Raw genomic sequence first — 19,707 nt, forward strand, 5'->3', positions numbered from 1 at the left:
TCATGGCCCATAGCTTGCCAATTATGCAAAATTCAACTTGAAATGTAGGAAGATGTTGTAAATATGACATGCATGTATAATTTGAGTTCATAGTTTCCCAAAACGTGATCAAATGAAATATCCAACACAAAACATGGTGAATTCTTAGATTATAACCAAAATATGAACATGCATGTGAGAATTCTCATGAAAACAACTTCAAAACTTCATGATATGGACATGCATGCATGGAATGACTTTGCTTTCTTAAATTCTAGCTCAACTCCATGTGAATTCACCTATTTCATTTATATTCATGTACTAAATGACTTGATTTCAAGGTTGTAAGGTTGAGCTCTTACCTAGGCTACTCAAGTGAGCTCCACTCAAGCAAAATCTTGAGCAATTCACCAAATCTCCTACCAATTCTATTCTTTCCCAACTTTGATCTCAATTTTCCTTCCCTCTCTCTCTCTCTCCCACGTTTTGCTTGTTTGAGTCACAAGATGAGGGATTGAAAATATATTCTTCTAGTCTTGACTCAACAATTTGCCTTATATAGGCTTGGGCAAAGATGTAATTCTTTATTGATCAAGTTAATCAAGTAGATCTTAAATTATTTTAATTTAATCGTTCCGAACCAAATTTCAATTAAACCCACCATAAAATTATAAAAATTCCAATTAACACATAAACCGAGTCAATTTCTGAATCGGTAGCCGATAAGGCCTTCAATTCACAATCCGAAGCTAAAATATGAACATATCTTTCTACGTTAAACAGATATAAACACAAAATAATGCAATGCACATGTAATTAACTCAAGATTTCTCCTTAATTACTTGTTAGGCATACTTAAACATGAATTAGCACTAATCACGGGTCGGGGTTGTTACAGTGGCCCTGGGCATGTTTTATCTCGGGACGCGTAAAGCGTGAGCCCGAGCGGTTTCTCTTGTATCTCAGGACGCGTAAAGCGTGGCCCTAGGCGAGTTTTATCTCGAGACGCGTAAAGCGTGAGCCTAAGCGGTTTCTCTTGTATCTCAGGATGCGTGAAGCGTGGCCCTAGGCGAGTTTTATCTCGGGACGCATGAAGCGCGAGCCCAAGTAGTTTCTCTTGTATCTCAAGATGCATGAAAGCGCGGCCTTGGGTGTGTTTTATCTCGGAACGCGTGAGGCGCAAGCCCTAGTGATTTCTCTTGTATCTCAGGATGTGTGAAGCGCTGCCCTGGGCATGTTTTATCTCGAGATGTGTGAAGCACTAGCCCGAGCGGTTTCTCCTGTATCTCAGGACGCATAAAATGTGACCCTGAGCGGCTTTGCTTTTTATCTCGGGACACATGAAACGCAACCCCGAGCGATTTTTCTCCTATCTCGGGACGCGTAAAATGCGACCTTGAGCAGTTTTGTTTTTATCTTAGGACGCGTGAAACGTGACCTTGAGCGATTTTTATCTTGGGACGCGTGAAACACAAACCCGAACAGTTTTTGTTTCTCAATTTCTCAGGATGCGTGAAACGCAGCCCTGAACGGTGTTTTCTTTCCTCGTCTCATGTTTTGGTGAGGTTAGAATGTGTTTTAGATCTTTTTGCATGAAACTTGTGTTGGTTTTAAGCTTAAAGCTGCTCATTCATATGTTGTTATCTTGTTATTGCTTGTTATATTTGTTATTGCTTAGTGCATCACCTTGCATGATCATGAATTTTCTAAATAGCTGGCTTCGCAAAGTGTGTGAGTCCAGCTTTCAAAGTTTTCTTTGTGCATATCATTTGCATCTTGCTCCAGAACTACGCTAGTTTGATTCCTTGAAAAAGGTTATGTAGGCAACTTGCGAGCACAACCATTTATTTCTATCTTGATTATTTGTCCAAGTCTTATGGCCTTGTCAAAATGGGTCGTCTTTGGGTTTTAACATTCACTCACGTCATCTCATGACTCCGAGTTCTGTCAAAGAGGGACAATTGTAAACACCCCATTTTTTACCACCTTTACAACTTGGACATCATCATTTGCACACCCAATGATGAATGTGTGTATGCTTGTTAAGTGCTCGAAAGTCCTCAACAGAATGCCACAGCTTTGAGCCTTCAAATCCTACACACCTGTTGCTTCAATTTTTGGGCCAAAACCAAATTTTTTTCAAGCCTGAAACCTCTTGTAGCATACCGGCCCCTTCTATTGGCTACCGACCACTACTTCTGGTTGCTGGCCAGCTTTAGTGGCCTGCCGGCCACAAGTGTGTTTTGCAAATATTTTTCTACCAACAGTGCCAGCTGTTGGCACAGATGCATGCACCTTCTTACACGTGTATGTATTGATATTTCTGAGGGAGAGTGATGTTTTTCTATAAATAGAGGACCTCCCCTCTTGTTTTGAGAGTTAGAAAATTTTGGAGCAAAATATTCTCTCTCTCTACAATTCTCTCTCTTTCTTGCAAATTTCTTACACATTTGCCTATACACTCTTAACCAAACCTCTCCATCTTTGAGCTGAGGTACCTTCGAGCCTATCTTAAACTCTTGAGGGTGTGCAAGTATGGTTTTGTTGTTTGAAAGTGATCTCCTCTTCAAGAGGTATAAAGCTTTGCTTCTCTACTTACTTTAATCACTCTTTTTCTTACTGTTTTCCCATTGTTTTGGGTTGTATAAACTCTATATTTTTGGGCTGAAACTTGTGGTTTAAAGCTAATAAGGGTTTAGGGGTGGTTCACCCTTCTTTACACCTTTCTTTCAAGGCCTTTACCCTTGTGTTTTCCACCGCTACACTATCTTTTTTTTTAGCTTTTAAACACTGATTTTCAGAATTATTTCAGTGGTTAAAGTGTTGTTTTGAAGTCCAAAATTGGAAGGGTTAACCTCCCCTCCTTGTGTCTTGCTTACTAGCCTAGCATATTCTTTGTTTTAGCTTATTATTCTAGCTATTTTTGTCTTAATTCTAGCATGTTTTAGGACTTATTTAGCACTGTTTTAGGACTATTTCTAAGTGTTCATTGCATTTGAGCCTTGTATTGCATGCTCGTAGTGCAATTGTCCTCATAGGTTTAGTGGTTTAGGCCTTAGCCACCATCATATTTGAGTTGATAGCATTTATTTCATGCTTTTCTTACTTGTGATCACCTTTAATCACCTCTGTAACCTCCCTCCTTTCTTGGCTTTTGCTTTGAGAGTTGTTTCAAACCTATTGTTCTTTTAAGCTTGAGATTAAGGTTGACATGCTTAATGGTTTAATCCCTTTTAGGGGTTCATTATCAACGGCATCACATCTCTCTCATGCCTTAAGCCAACTCTTGGTTTGACACTTCTCTCCTTTAGAGAACTTAAACTCATTTTTGGACTTAATTGATTAAAGAATTTAAAGGTAACTAAAATGGAGTAATAAAATTGATGACTAAAAAAGGGCAAGATAATAATTTGGTTTGGGTTCAATCGGACGTTAATTGAACCCTTGAGTCTTGAGTCGTTTCATACTCATAAGTGATGCAAACGGCTCAAGGTTTATTGTCAACTACTTCCACTGATTATTCATGATAGAGAAGTGGTTTTGAGAGTCTTGTTTTGTTGTATTCATTGAACTTGCACACTTTGTTCATAAGCCATCATGTAATGAAATTGCATCTGTTGATGGTTTGTGAATCAAATTTTGTCACTCCTTTGAGCTGCTGTTTGATGATAAGGAGGGGTGAGTTGTGCAAACAACTCTTGAAAATACCCTGCTCTTACTCTGTTTGCTCTCTGTTGTAGCAGAAAGAACTAGGCAACAGTGGCTGGTAGGTCACCATTTGTGGACGGTAGGCCGTCACTTCTAGCCTGCCGGCCACCTATGCAAAATCTAGCAGTGTACTTTTGAAGCACAACAGAATTGGTCTTGAGGTGGAAAACAATGTAAGTGTTCTACTGTGCAACAGAGGTATCTGGCAGCAAAACAGTGGCCTTCTTCGGGTAGAAACGAATTCATGCATGAACCCTCCCTCGACCCTCGGGATCCGTGTAGTGATGTTAATATTAATGTTGTTCTTGAAGTAGTGGCTTTGTAATAGCTAATTCGTTTCGTATTGTAATTATTTAATTAGTTATAGTAGTTAACTAATTATTTTATTTGATTTTTAACAATTAGTTAAGTAGTTTAGCTAAATTATTCATTTGGGTTTGTAATAGTTAATTAATTAGCTTAGCTTTAATTAGTTAGCTAGTTTATTCATTTGGACCCTCCTGTGTGAGGGCGCAATGTTGTAATAATGTGTATGTCTTCCAACCCCACGTCTTTCTTCCTTTTATTTATCTGGCTATGGTGGTTAGATTAGGGCATCATGTTTTGTTTAGCATTCTCCATGTTTGCACCCACTTATATGCATGCACCGAGACACGGTTCATCATTCTAACTTGCATTGTTAGTTAAACATTCTTTGAATACATGCTTAGATCGCATGCTATTTAATTGATTCATATGTTATATTAGTAGCCGAGCTTAGTAATTGCATATCGTATGTATTGTATTAATCATACATTTTTCTAACTCTTTTGTTTCTTTTGGCTCACCTTGGAGTACTAGGTAAGTATTTCTATGTTTTAGCATATTGCATTGTATGTTGATGTTGCCATATCAAAGCATGTTCACCATGAGGCTAAGTGCTTAGATAACAAACTGTTTGAATACCTGTAGATGAAGGCTAATTGCTTGAATTGGAATAATTTGAGTAATGTTTATATGCGATCACTTTTTCAAGTGGTACATATTCGAAACAATTTTCAAAACAAACATGAATTAAGTGTTCCAATTCTTGCAAATTAGTCTATACTTGTGTGCATGCACATAAGAGCATATTAAATTGGAACAAGAGCATATAATGGAGATAAGATTTATATCATGATTAGTAGAGGCCGATCTTTGATCGGGCGAGCGGGGGTGCTCAATTCATAACCTTCCCCTTTCGTACCTAAGTTCCCAAGCCGAAACAATCTTAGTGATGATGGACACGTGGCCTTTGGCACGAGTCATGAGTTTTCTAAATTTTCCAAAAATATTTAGGTGGTGACTCTGTATCTAGCAAAGCAGTCTATTTTTGACAATTTGATTCAAAATCAATTTTTCAAAAGATTTGCCGGATTTGGACTCTTTGGTGTTTATCTATTTCGCATTGCACTTGTGAGATCAGATTCCGAACCGCGGGAGTCTGATACTATAGGGCATATTCGTCTTCCGAAAGGGGGCACGAAAAGTCGAGCTACACTACAGTGCCTTCGTGTACGAGCAGTGAGCAAAAGAAAAGAGAAGCTAAGATTTAAAAACTGTACTTTGATACCATGTTACGAAAACTATGTATTGAAAAGAAAAAAAAACTTTATATTGTATATTATGAATAAGTCAAGTATACATGGCTCCTTTATATAAAAGATGACTAAATCTAACTATGATAAATACAATCATATATACTATATATGGAATGAATATATGTACAAAATATATATAATATATTCTATTAGGTTCGGATTGGTTCTAAGATTTTTATGGATTGGTTTGGTTCTAAATTTGATGGAACCGTTGGTGATGGATTGGTGTTGGTTTATGACTAAACTGAACTAATCAATTATTTTGAACCCCTCACTTTTTAGCTTTTTATTTATTTATTACAATAATAATCTCAAATGAAGTTACTAAAACTGATATCAATAATTTTGGGACACTCTATCTCACAATTAAGTCCATACCAACCTCCATCACTACCCATCCATCTTCCCCAAATCTCACATTCAAAACCTTAAAAACCCTTTAGCGGCAATATTTCGACGGTAAATGTGGTAACCATTTGATTATCTACATTTTTCTGGCAATGACAATGAGTGAAATTTTTTGACAACCACAACTTCATGAGACGAGAAAAGTACAACAATAAAAGCTCAAAGGAGATTGGTATTCTTAGCTTAGAGGAGATTGACCTTATAAGGGCTGGAAAAAAAAATGACAAAAATAATAAAAATTGTTCGTCATTTTTCGAGAGTCTCAAACATATGACCGGAATTCAAGAATACAGGCTCAAATATTATTTATTTGTTCGAAACTAGTAACCAAATATTTATTTTCTCAAGTCATGAATAAATATGTGAAGATGAAATAATAATTACTTTCGTGAGTTTTGTTAGGATTTTTGGAAAAAAAGACTTTTTAGAATGTGAGAGTGTGTATTCAATTGTATGAATGAAATGTTTTCATAAAAAAAAATTTAATCAGTATGTTTGGTTTGAGTTTTCTAGATTAAGTTTTTTGAAAACTAAGGTCTTGTTTGGTTTTTTTTCAGAAAAATTTTTGGGAAAAATTCTCTACAAAAATTTTCAAGAGTAATCAAATCAAACAAATTTTTTCAAAAAAAAAGGTCAAAATTTTGTTTGGTTACCTACTTTCCAAAATCACTTACTCTCTCATACATATCAAATCAATCACTTTTTTTAAAAACTCTCTCCCCAAAACAATTTTTCAAAACCATTTCTGAAAAAAAGCAAACCAAACAAGTTTTCATACTTTTTATCTCAAAAACTACTCTACAAACACAAACCAAACACACCTCTGGTTTTCGTGTTTTTTTGTTTTTAGTGAATATTTTTAAAATTTTAAACATTTTTTTTTTTACTTTTTTAGATACATCTAATATATCTAAAAAAGTAAAAAATTTGTAAAAATATATTTTTAAAAAATAATAAATACATAAAAATACAAAAAAAATGTACTGAATTCTTACATTTTTTTTGTATTTTTGGTGTTTAGTGAATTTTTTTTACTTTTTAGGTGTATTTATGTTAGGTGTGTCTAAAAAGTAAAAAAAAAAAAAAGGAAAATTAATCTAAGGTCCGTCTCCCATTTTTAGTAATGAAAAAGATCCACAATATTATTTTTTGATGTCTAAGGTCCCTAGACTCACACCCATATATCATTTTAGAGAAATTTGACTCTACTCTTCTTCTTCGATACCCAACTCTCAGAATCATCATCCCTAGACTTAGACCCAAAAAACCCTCCTCTCTCTCCTTGGCGGTTCGCTCTCGTGGACCGATAGAAAGCAACATCAGATCTACGGATGGTGAAGCGTTTGGCAGGGGTAGGGTTGTTGAGCGCAACTACAACATCCCAAAGGAGTCCACCCTCCACCCGGTGCTCGCCTCCACAGCGACACAAAGAAGAGCAAGAAGAAGACCTACACCAAGCCCAAGAAGATCAACTACTCCACCACTTCTACATTCATCCTCTTTCTGATTGCTTGAGATTTTGTTAACCACTACTTCTATGTATATAACTTTCACTTCTCTCTTCTGGTTAATGCGGTGGGCTCTAGCAATTGCTTGTTCCTCATTTTTTGGGTTTGGATCAGGAGCGTATATGATGACTGTGTCACCAACGGAGATCCTCCACGCAATTGACCTTGAAGGAGGCTCCGCAGATCTGCCCTCTCTCGAACACTGTGCTGCTCAGCCCCGATGTCGCCATTCCGTACCCGCCCTTCACCAGGTCGCCGTATCCACATGCTCCTCCCACCGCGTCACGGGGGTTCGCCGCCGCGTAGTAGGTGGCGTGTGCGGATCTCCATTCTGTAGAAGTAGAACTAGTAGTAGTAGCACTACTACTACCACTCCACCAGGATGATGATGATGATGAAGAGGGAGATGGGTCGGATGATGAGGAATAGTGTGCGGTTACTAGTAATAATCCTGATGCTAGAGTTGATAGGATGAGAAGTCTCAGATTTTGTATCAGATCAACAGACATTTTCAAAGCCAGAGAGAGAGAGAGAGTGGTAGTAGTGGGCAAGGTCTCAAAGCATTTAATCCATCTTTAGTCTGTCTTTTTACTTGAAGTTGGAATTTTTTTTTACTAAGCAAGAAGATGAAGCAGTCCGTATCGGGGCTATTAAAGTCCGCAATAGCTGATTCACGGTCTTCTAAGCTAGTTGTCCCATCAATTCATCTGTAAACAAGTCGCCGCCACTACAGATATTCCTCCAATATATCTAGAAGTTTTGTCATTGTACTAAAGGGCAATACTTGATGCCCTGTTCTGTGAAGCTTTATGAGGACTCTATCAAGAACCCACAATTCCCCACATGATCTAACAAGGAAATCCTTGAAGAAGGTCAAGCTTGTTGTCTTGTTGTTCTACAAAGTTGATAACTCCGGCAAGGTTCAGAGGCCGAGTATGTAAGCAAATCAGATTGAATTTTTTCCGGATTGTGTGAATTTTCTCTAGATTATGAATTTTCTCTGGACGTATGAATTTTCACTGTGCCAACTTGCAGTTCATAGTTTTCACACCTGTGTTGACAGGTAACAACAATACCCAGCAGAGAAAACCTAAAAGCTAAGAAGGTGTCCAATAGAAACCCATATTCATGTTTCTTTTATATACATATATATCCAAAAATTCAAGCCTTGTATTTTTGTTAATATAATACAAAAACATTTAACCAGTTCAGTTTGTCAAGATTTTGGATTTTCTCTGGTAAAGGATTTGAATTTTCTTTGGTTTCACAGAGAAAGGATCCTATACAAAAACAAACAATTTTGTTTAAATAAATTTCAATTTTCTCTAGAGAGAAGGGAAATTTCTCTAGAAATGAGGGAAGGCCAAAGAAATTCTCTGGAGAGTGGATCAGAGAAATTTGAAAGTCCAAAGTGTGAGATCAAGAGAATTTGAGAGAATTTCTCTGGCTTAAAGTGATCCAGAGAAATTCTTCATTCATTTTCTCTGGAGAAAATTTCTATCCAGAGAAATTCTCTGGGATTTTGGCCAATGTGTAAATTTTCTTTGAGAAATTCTCTAGGAGGTCTAGAGAAATAGAGAAACTTTCCAGAGAAATTCTAGTTTTGTAGATAGAAATTCTTTCAGAGGTCCAGAGAAATTCTCTTAGAGGTCCAAAGAAATTTCTCTGGGTTAGAGAGAAACAGAGAATTTCTCTGGACAGAATTTCTCTGTACCAAAATTTCTCTAGATCAAATTGAAGGACCTTAGACATTATGAAAATATTAGGTATCTTTTATACTAAAAAGTCTTAATACTAGGGATCCTAAAAAAAATCCCTAAAAAAAATTGCTTAAAATATTAAAAAAAATTCAGTAAAAATAAAAAAATACGAAAAATAAGAAAGTAAAATTTTTTAAAAAGTGTATTTGGAAAAATAGAACCAAATAAATATTATTTGAGGTGAATTTTTTTTTAAACAAATTTAAAATTTATAAATAAAGATGGGTCTAAAATAATTAATGGGTGAGCAAATTCAAAATTGCGAACGTACAAAACGAACCTTCTCGGGGATACAGATATTGCACTAGCGCTTCTCGGGATACAACACATGGCCGCGGTGGCGCTTTGAGCCCTCTCTCTCTCTCTCTCTGCGTCGCCATGGCGTCTAACGCTCAACCCTCAGGTCAGCACCGTTGAATCCGATTATTAATTTTTATCGTCTTCACCGATACTGTAATTACAGTTGGTTTGGTTTAGTCATGTTGTTGATCTGAAGATAATTGATTTAATTAGGGTTCCGATGCATAATTGGAAGATAAATGTTTAATTTGTTCAATTCAATTGACTTCAGTTGATTGTCATCTGTTGATAAATTTAGGGGTTTTATTGGTTTCTGTGCTTTTATCCTTCATTTGATTGATGTGAAAGCTGAGCAAAGGAAGGGGAAAATTGAATTTTGTAGGGCTGGTTATGGCTTATTAGGCTGTTTTGTGTTGATAGATGTACGGGTAAAAAAAAATCACGTACTTGTTGATAAAGAAATCCAACGAAGAAGATGAATAAGCACCACCACGCTATCGCTATCTGCAAGACAAAACACCCCTAGTCGTAGCCGGGGCCTCCGACGCCCAAGTCAATTCTCCAATATTATCAAAATATTTAATGGACTAATTCATAGAGAGAAATTGTGTCCCTCAACACATAAGAGTGTTGCCTATTTATAATATCCAGGGACTTACTTAGCAAGTAGTTTGAATATTTTAGAAGTTCTATCTCAAATAATCTCTGATTGTTGAGGACTTCTGCATCGATAAGATTTTATATTTTGATAGGTTTTGCACAACATAAAACACTAATGCAGTGTTTGATAAGAATTTAATAACTGTAATACACATGATAATTTATAATTACGTCACGTGGCACTGTCGGGACCCACATAATTCCTGTAGTTATTTTTATTCCCTCTCAATTGCCCCCAAGCTTTCATTCTCTTTGAACCCAGTGAAACCGTGGAAGCTTTTTGTTGTTCTGATAAAAATAGTCGTGTAATATTGCCTAGCTAGAACCATACATGGGTGTTAGGACTTATTCCAAAATGCCTAACCTTGTTAGGACTTATTCCGAAAATGCCTAGCCTTGTTAAAACTTATTCTGAAAATACCTAACTTTGTTAGGACTTATTCCAAGAACACCTAATCTCGTTGGGACTTATTCTGAAAATGTCTAGCCTTTCTAGGACTTATTCTGAAAATGTCTAGCCTTTCTAGGAACTACCAAAACACCAACTTGCTTATTGGCAAGCAAAACCCGCTCGGCAAGGAATCCCACTGTTGGACAAACCACCAACGCAGTGTTGTCAAAGTCGCGCCTAGGCGCAAGGCGAGTCGAGGCAAACCATCTGCGCCTGTACAGGTACCAGGCAAGGCGACTTGAGCCAGGCGAGCGCCTTAGCCGCGATTTGAGCAAGGCGAGAGAGGCGCAAAGCCCTCGCCTAGGCGCGACTGAGTGTTTAATTTGTAGATCTGATCTAACGACTCAGATGAACCTTTCAAATGGCTCGTAATCACAGAGGATTAGAACTCATGTACCATATGAGCCAAATAGGACTCAGATGAACCCTAATCGAAGTCGTCTCTTCCTTTTTCGCCTCGCAATCGACTTCGAGCTGCTGGAGCTGGACTTCGTCTGCGACTACGACTGCGATACAAGCGCTAGACTTCGACTGCAACACTGGATCGACTTCGGCTTCGCAGGTTCGACTCTCTCTCCCCTTCTCCTTCTTCTTCGTCTTCGACACTGGTTCGACTTTCATTTTTTTTTTTTTTTTTTTCCTTTTCTTTTTTTTGCCTTCGACTTCGACTTCTTCAGTTCAGTCCTCTGTTTTTTTGTTTTGCCTTCTTCTTTTTTTTTTTTCCTTTTCTTTTTTTTTTTTCAATTATTTGAGTTGAGTCTATTTTTTCTTCAGTGGATCTATTTTTTCTTTTCTTTTCTTTTCTTTTCTTTTTTCAATTATTTGCTTCTTCTTCTTTCGACTTTCCTTTTCTTTTTTTTTTCATTAATGATTATTACATTCATTATGAGTATTACATAAATAAATAAATAAATTAATTAATTCATATTTCATGGCTTTGAGAATTATTCTATATTTTGTCTTGAATCTTGATTACATTTTATTTTTAAAAAAATTGTCTAAGTACTATGAATGATTAGTCTATTTTAATTTTTCTATTTTTTACGAAGACTGTGCGCCTTACTTCAATAAAGCCTGCGCCTCGCCTTGCGCCTAGGCCTCGAGAGACCTTCAGCACCTTAGTGCGCCTTGAGCCTTTAAAAACACTGCACCAACGTACTCTACAAAAATTTTCATGGTTGGTCAAACCTGCCAACCCACTTTGTCGAGCAAAATCCGCTCGACAAAGATTTTTCAAGTTGGTCAAACCTATCAACCTACTTTGCTCGACAAAGATTTTCAAAATTGATCAAACCTGCCAATTTACTTCACCAAGCACAATCCGCTCGAAAAAGATTTTTCAAGTTGGTCCAACCTACCAACCTACTCTGTTCGACAAAGATTTTCAAAATTGGTCAAACCTGCTAATCTACTTCACGAAGCAAAACTCGCTCGATAAAGATTTTTCAAGTTGGTCAAACTTGTCAACTTATCTCTTGCCCAAACCAGCTTGGCAAAGAGATAAAATTTGTAACCAAAGGATAGCGTAATTCATATTGCCCCCATGATCCATAAAACGTGAATTCCATCTCAACATATTTGACCCAAATAATAGTCTTCATCCACGTTTGGTATAAAAATCATATTTTTCAGATAATAAAAATTTGATATAATAATTTGTCTTCCATGTATTTGTGGTTGGAATAATAATGCATAAACTCCGTGCTCCATAGATAATCAAAATTCGACATAATGTATAAAATCTATGCTCTGTAGAATAATAATTGATAATAATACTTCCATGTCCAGCATGATAATGCATAAAACCCATACGTCGTAGATAATAAAAATTCGATATAATGCATAAGATTTATGCTCCGCAGCATAATAACTGATAATCATGCCTCCATGTCCAAAATAATAATACAAAAAAAAATCTTACTCCACAAAACTGCTCTATTCTCTCATTGAATCAGGTTAGGCACTGAACAAGACAAATTGATTCATGTCCACAAAGTATAGCATGCCATAATATTACTTCATAAGAGTCTTTGTTTTAGAAATTCCAAGCCAAAAGAAGATCCAAATACCTCAAATAAAATTGGTGATGTTAGGCTATAGTCCTGCTCGATGTGACCCAAATTAAATTCAAGGGCAATCAAATCGCATCCACGAAGCTTACACATTGTCCCACTAGCAAAGCTGCTACAACATCATTATGGACATATTGCTTTACATGGCTTGGGAATATGTCCCTTAGCCAATTTAATACTCTTTCCTTATTCGTTGGATGGTTAACACTAGATACATCCAAACAAATAATATCATATGAACAAATCTCTTTGAACTTGAATTTAAAATGTTTCTGCCATAACGTGTTCTAATGTATTTCTGGCTGCAGTTTAAAATCAATGTTAATGTATCTTTGTGTTGATAACTGTGAATTCATCTTCTTTGTAAGATTTAGTCGATTCTCACAGATGGCGCCAATTGTACGGGCAAAGAAAAATCGCGTACTTGTTAATAAAGAAATCCAACGAAGAAGATGAATTAGCACCACCACGCTATCGCTATCTGCAAGACAAAACACCCTCAGTCGTAGCCGAGGGCCCTCCGACGCCCAAGTCAATCCTCTAATATTATCAAAATATCTAATGGACTAATTCATAGAGAGAAATTGCGTCCCTCAACACATAAGGGTGTTGCCTATTTATAATATCCAATGACTTACTTAGCAAGTAGTTTGAATGTTTCAGAAGTTCTATCCCAAACAATCTCTGATTGTTGAGGACTTCTCTATCGATAAGATTTCATATTATGATAGGTTTTGCACAACATAAAACACTAATACAGTGTTTGATAAGGATTTAGTAACTGTAATACACATGATAATTTATAATTACGTCACGTGGCACTGTCGGGACCTACATAATTCCTGTAGTTATTTTTATTCCCTCTCAATAGTCTCAATAGAGAATTGTCTTATCTGGGTTCTCACTTACACTATGTTTGGTAACTTAGGAGAGAAAAGAAAAGAAACGATTTAGTAAGTTATAAGACAAAAGAAAGGAAAAGATTGTGATTTCTTTCCTTTTTGTTTGGATAGATAACAGAGAAGATAAAAGAAATGATTTTGATTTCTCTCCTATCTTGTTTGGTTAAGCTATATGAAAGAAAGTAAGTGTTAAAGAGAAATATAGGATGCAAGATTAGTTTTTTCCTTTTCCCCTTGGCAATCAAATTGGGGATTTATGCTATGTTTTTTGAAAGAACTAGTTGGCTGAACTTGGGTGTTTGAGAGAGAGAGAGAGAGAGAGAGAGAGATGCTTGCTTGCGTGTTTTTATGGCCTAGTTTGTCATTATTATACTTTGGATGAAAATAATGCCCAATGCACAATCTCCCACTTTAATAAACTGTGATTATCTGTTCATTGTGTGTACCTGGGAGAAATTCCAAATTACATTTTTATTCAAAAGAGAATGTGTGGGTTTTGATTTTCTGTTGCTAGACGAGCTTGCTTGCTTTGTTGGATAGTTGTGATTATTGTGTTGTTATTATGAAACTTGTTAGGTATTTAAAATTTAGATTTAGATTGTTTTTCTCTTAGGACATTATACAGTTATTTCTTCCGCTCTGTTATGAGGTGTATCATAGGTGTTCTTAATGCCACTATGATTACTATGGAAGGTAAGTCAAGGGAGGAGCACATAAAAGTTTGAGAAAGTAGCATTATTTATTGATGTCCTATTCTTTGGATACTCAATTAGGGTTGTATAAGAAGGAAAACAGCTTAAGCCTGGATCAAGCTTGGTTCAGTTAAAACTTCCCCATGCTTCCTTGGTTGGCTATTGGTCCTCCTAAGGTTATGGCAACAAATAATAATCTGGGTTGAGTAACTTGCTGCTCAATGGTACAAGCTCAACTCATATGAACCAGAAATGATACAAGTGATATATTATTTGCCTTGTCAACTGCTGTTAATTAGCCAAGGTAGCCTTCCTGCAGAATATTTTAAACTTGTGAATAGTATCATGCGAAAATAATCAGAAGTGTGTTGCTTAATGGAAGATCTATTTAAGTTTGTACAAGTTGCTGCTCAGAGCTTCTCTCTCATATTTTTTTTTTCTTTTATTTATTTATTTATTTTAATAGGGCGGCTTTGATACTGCAATGGTTTGGTTTGGCATGTTTGAAAAAAGTCAAAAAGTCACTATCCTATTTAAATCACATCATCTTATTTAAGTCATATCACCTCTCTAACACATCACTTCAAACCCAACCCAAACCCAACCCATATTTCATAAAAAGTCAAAAAGTACACTTATTTAGATCATTCCAAACAACTTATGTATTATGAAACTTGGAAACTTGTATTATGAAACTTGGAAACTTGACTGGTCGGTAGTTCTTAGCTGATCTGGTCCAGCTTTTGAAACATTACCCACTATCCTGTTAAGAAAGGTGGTTGAATCTTTGTTGGTTCTAAGAGGGTGGTTGTGAAGCAATTCATGCGAATCGGCGGGAGGGATGTAGAGTAATGTAGAAGTTGATATTTTTGGAAAATATTTATCAAAAAAAAAAAGTTGATATTTTGGAAAATGAAGATGTATAAAGATGAGGCCTCTAAGAAATTGATCTAAATTCAATTAATCAAGTAGGTTGTTGGAACTTGGAAGTTGCTGGTTTTATGTCCAACCCAACCAATAGTTTTGGTAAATTCTTAGCGCCATTCGTAAGAAAATTTGCCTTAGAAAAAGGTTGGATTAAGAGGAAGCTTTTTCCACCTTCCTTATTGAAGGGGGATGGTTGGTAACATAGATTTTTGTTGACAATTGTGAAATATTTTGCTAATATTGCTCTAGTTGGCAAACACAAAGAAATCGGTTTTATAGGGTCAGTTTTCTATAAGTCATTCCGGAGGGATGAGTTGGAAAAGGTTGTTAGTTGTAAGGGAGGATCCTCCTAATCCTAATTAGCTTCCACCAAGAATATTGTGAATTACTAAACCAAACCAAACCAAACCATACTAAGCCTCGTGTCCCAATCAAGTGGAGTTGGCTAAATGAATCTTTTTAGAGTAAATAAATCAGATATAGGTGATTTTGAGTTTGACATCATGCAACACTACTTTGATGTTGACTTAGCATCACATGTCATAAAAGATAATTTGTCTTACTGCAAGATGTCAAACTTTAAATAGTGGTCATTTCACTGGAATTATTGGACATCTCATAGAATATAAAGGTTTCCCCCCTTTTTTTGTCTGCTTAATTAGGTTGTCCTGTAATCATTTGAAGGACATATGTGCATGGATGGAGGTGAAGATACATGTTTTCCCCCCTTTTGGGTGGGGGGAGATGCTCAGGGTTTGCACAAGCTTTTCATTCTCTTGATATATCTTCAGCTGTTTACTATGCTTATTGGTAACTTGTATTTTTTAAATTTAGTTACACCCAAGAGAAATACAAGGATCAAATGCTTTCTTCAATATCATTAGGGAGCTATGAGTGAGTGGTCTTTAATAAATTTTCCTCTATGGAATGAATGGTTGATGTTGATTATATGACGTATTCTTGTTGTGAATGTTCAAAGAAATTGATGAATATGAGATCATTCTCATGAAACTTGTCATATTGATAATCCTACTTGTCATTACCAAAGCAAAAGAAGCCAGATACTTCATGGTTTATTGTGTGTAACTCAAGAACTTGTGTATGGTTTGTAATCCCTATTTCTCTATATCTTAAAAAGGGAATATTGCATTTATTTTACTTTATGTCTCTGTTTTTTGTGTTAAAATGATGCACTGTACTTGCACATGTAGAGTTCTTGCACATATATAGAGTTCTTGCAATCCATTTAACATTATTTGCTTCCTATTGATTTTGTATGCAGCTAATAGCCCTCCCCCAAAACCTTGGGAACAAGCTGGGTCCTCATCTGGTCCAACACCTTTTAAGCCCTCTTCTCTGGGTAGCACAAGTGACGTGGTTGAGTCTTCTGGAACAGCAAGACCCGGTGAAATTGTTTCGACTACAAATACAGCTGTAAATAGAAATGCACTTGGGAGGTCTGTGCCCACTAGACCCTGGGAACAACAGACGTACGGGAACACTTATGGAGGTACTTCTTTTTCTATGTATTGCAAATTAATCTGTTTTGTTTCAAACTTGCCACATTAGGCTGTATAATTATAGCTTTTGTGATGCATGTTGCTTTTTGTCTCATAAATTGTACTTATACCCAGCTCTTTAAGCTTTGACACTTCATACATATTCCTCCTGTTTCTTTAGTCACTATTATCTGTATCATTGCATACAGCATGAACAGGCCTTGAGAAGTTTACTATCGCAGATCATGAGAGTTTTAGTAATTTAAATAAGTAAAAAAAGTAAAATGTGTTTTTAGATTCTTTTGGGGAAATCTTAGACTAAATATAGGTAGTAAACCAATATGACGACACTATATGCATTGGTGAAAATCATTTCCTTTATTGCCAAACTACTGTTTCATGTTGTCTGACGGAGCCTATTTTTTGTCCATTCCAAATGCAGGTGTTGGTTCTGGTTTGAATTATAATTCTGGTTATGGCTCTGGAATGTATGGTTCATATGGTGGAGGGTTAGGTGGGTCTTATGGCGGGGGGTTGTATGGAAACAGCATGTACCAAGGAGGTTATGGTGGGCTTTATGGAGGTTCTGGGGGCAGCATGTATGGAGGGGGAATGTACAGTGGTGGTTTTGGAGGCCCAATTGGTGGTTATGGGGGAATGGGCATGGGGGGTCCATATGGAAATCAAGATCCTAATAATCCTTTTGGTGCTCCACCATCACCGCCAGGGTTTTGGGTATCCTTCCTGCGTGTTGTAAGTCAAACTTAACCTTTTTTGGCCCATCCTTTTGATATGTGTAATAGGAGCAAGAAAAGTTGCTGATATCAACTGTATGCTACTTGTGAACTTTCTAATATTTGTAGCACATTATCATGACCATGACGATCCAGAACATCAGATCTGGATAAGAGTCATAAGGCCTGGTATCTTTTTAGCGCGAAGTAGTGATTTTAGATCAAGCTATATACAGCTTATGGATAAATGGCATATCTGGATACGAAATCAGATGTGCCAAATTTTTTTTCACAATGTCCATCATAATTCCTTATAGAGGTATAATGCGTCAAAATAGGAAACTTCAAATTTATCTTCTTCTTTTTATTATTTTTATTTTTTAGAATTATGTTTCAATTTACCAATGAAAGAGAGAGGTGAGTTCGTTCAAAAACCACTAGATGGTCATAATTGGAATAAAAATACGAATTCCAGTAGATGGGTCATAGTTGGAATACAGATATGCATGCTTCGAAGGCACTCCTGCACTTGCAGTATTTTCACAAAAGACGCCCTTGCACTACACTAATTGGTTACTTAGGGCAGAACTTAGTGCAATGGGATCCTGGGTTTGGCTATTGCAATCTTCCTTCTATTTTATTTTGCCTTATTTATCATTTGTGTGGGCACATGTGATTGATTGTAATTGTAAGGCTGTGTTTGGATCCTGATTTGTGGAAAGGAAAGTGAAGGGGAAAGTGACAAAAAGTTAGCATATACTTCATTCACTTTTTCTTTTTTTAATCTCTCATCAAATCTAAGATCCAAACACAGCTTCAGAGTTCTTATCAAATTACCCATTAGTGGGCTATTATTCTCTCAAGGTAAATTGCAATTACAAACTTGTGGAACTCATGTCATTTCATTGAACCATAATGTATATTTATCCTCTCTATTATGATGCAGATGGAAGGTGTGGTAACCTTCTTTGGCCGGATTGCGATACTGATAGACCAGAATACACAGGCATTCCACATGTTTATTACTGCGCTTCTTCAGGTGCTTTCATTTTCTTATGCCCCTACGAAAGTGTAGAACCACACCTCTCATATATATCCTGAAACTAAGATTGAAACATGCATTGACCCATATGTTTTACTTTAATGACTCGTGGAGTTATCGTGCACAGCTGTTTGATCGGTCAGGATTACTATACGGAGAGCTTGCAAGATTTGTGTTGAGACTGTTGGGGATTAGAACTAAACCTAAGAAGGTTCAGCCATCTGGACCTGATTTATCGCTCGGCCCTCACAATCCTCATGGAGGGCAAAACTACATTGAAGGACCCAAGGCTGGTCCAAGTGGTGGTCCATGGGACAGTGTATGGGGAGGTAATTGATTTTGTTCCACCCAGCTTATGTTCATCCTGCTGAACGAGCCTGTGAAATTTGGCTGAAATCTGTATGGAGATAAAGAGTGCAGATGGAAAACGATGATGCCATTGCATGTATACAAATTGGATTTGCCGTATGAGAAATGATGCTTGCATGAATAAAAGACGCTCTCTCTCTCCAAGTATTCCTATGTGCTCTAGTTTTGCTTGTGTTAGTTTTGTGCTAAGCACTTCTGAACGCTATAATGTGTTTTTTGTTGTTGTTGCTATAATGTAGTGTGTAAATACTATTGAGTATGAAGAAAAAAAAAGTACTATTGAGTACGAGCAATTTATATTTGTTAAAAGAGTGTTAATTCTTCTTCCTTCTGTATTTTGAATTTTACTTTTGGTTCATATTTAAGTCCCTGTTTGGTGTTTGGAAATGGCAAGGACAAAGGAAAGGGAAGTGAATAGGAACTATTTTTGTGTCGTATGTTCTTACCTATCAAATTAAACATTACATCAAAAGGTTCAAAAAGGTGGTTAGAAGAAAAGAAGCAGAGAATGCAAATGATATTTGAAAATTTATTTCATTGCGTTTACTTTTATGGCATGTTTGATTGGAAGGATTAAAGCATAGGATTGGGATTATTAATCCGTGGGTCCAATCATCCTATGTTTGTTTTGACATTTTAGTTTAGGATTATTAATCCAATGGATAATTAATCCAACAAATTTGTAAGATTATTAGTAATGGGGTAGGGGTGGGATAACTAATACCACACTAATTTAATAGAATTATTAATACCTCACTATTAGTGTTGTGAATCAAACATGACCTTAGGGTATTCGGTCCAAAAGTTTAAATTATAATTTTATTTAGTCAAAGGTCTAAGAGTTAAAATATTTTGTCCAAAAAGATAAGTTCAAGTAAAATGACTAAAATACCCTCTACAGCCACTTTTGGCAAAGAGATTAAAAGTCACTTTTTAACTTTAATTTTTTTTTGAATCACGTCATCTTTTTATTTTTTTTAACGATTTTTCAAAAAAAAAAAAATTCAAAAAATTAATTTTTAACTTATTTTCCAAAATAACCGTATATATATATATATATATATATATATTAACTTA

General features: G+C 36.2%; 1 protein-coding gene across 1 annotated transcript; it reads left to right on the top strand.

Annotated features, from left to right (window-relative positions):
• The first annotated feature begins 9,223 nt into the window (after nt 1-9,223).
• Nucleotides 9,224-18,939, top strand: LOC114296970 (peroxisomal membrane protein 13). Its single transcript, XM_028241300.2, has 5 exons — nt 9,224-9,385; nt 16,269-16,496; nt 16,928-17,238; nt 18,166-18,258; nt 18,389-18,939. Exons 1-5 carry the CDS (start codon nt 9,361-9,363, stop codon nt 18,596-18,598), a joined length of 867 nt encoding a protein of 288 aa, XP_028097101.2. The 5' UTR covers nt 9,224-9,360; the 3' UTR covers nt 18,599-18,939.
• The last annotated feature ends 768 nt before the right edge of the window (nt 18,940-19,707 follow it).

This window comes from Camellia sinensis, chromosome 3 (genome assembly GCF_055761805.1).
Source record: "Camellia sinensis isolate YWXY chromosome 3, ASM5576180v1, whole genome shotgun sequence".
Taxonomy (NCBI): domain Eukaryota; kingdom Viridiplantae; phylum Streptophyta; class Magnoliopsida; order Ericales; family Theaceae; genus Camellia; species Camellia sinensis.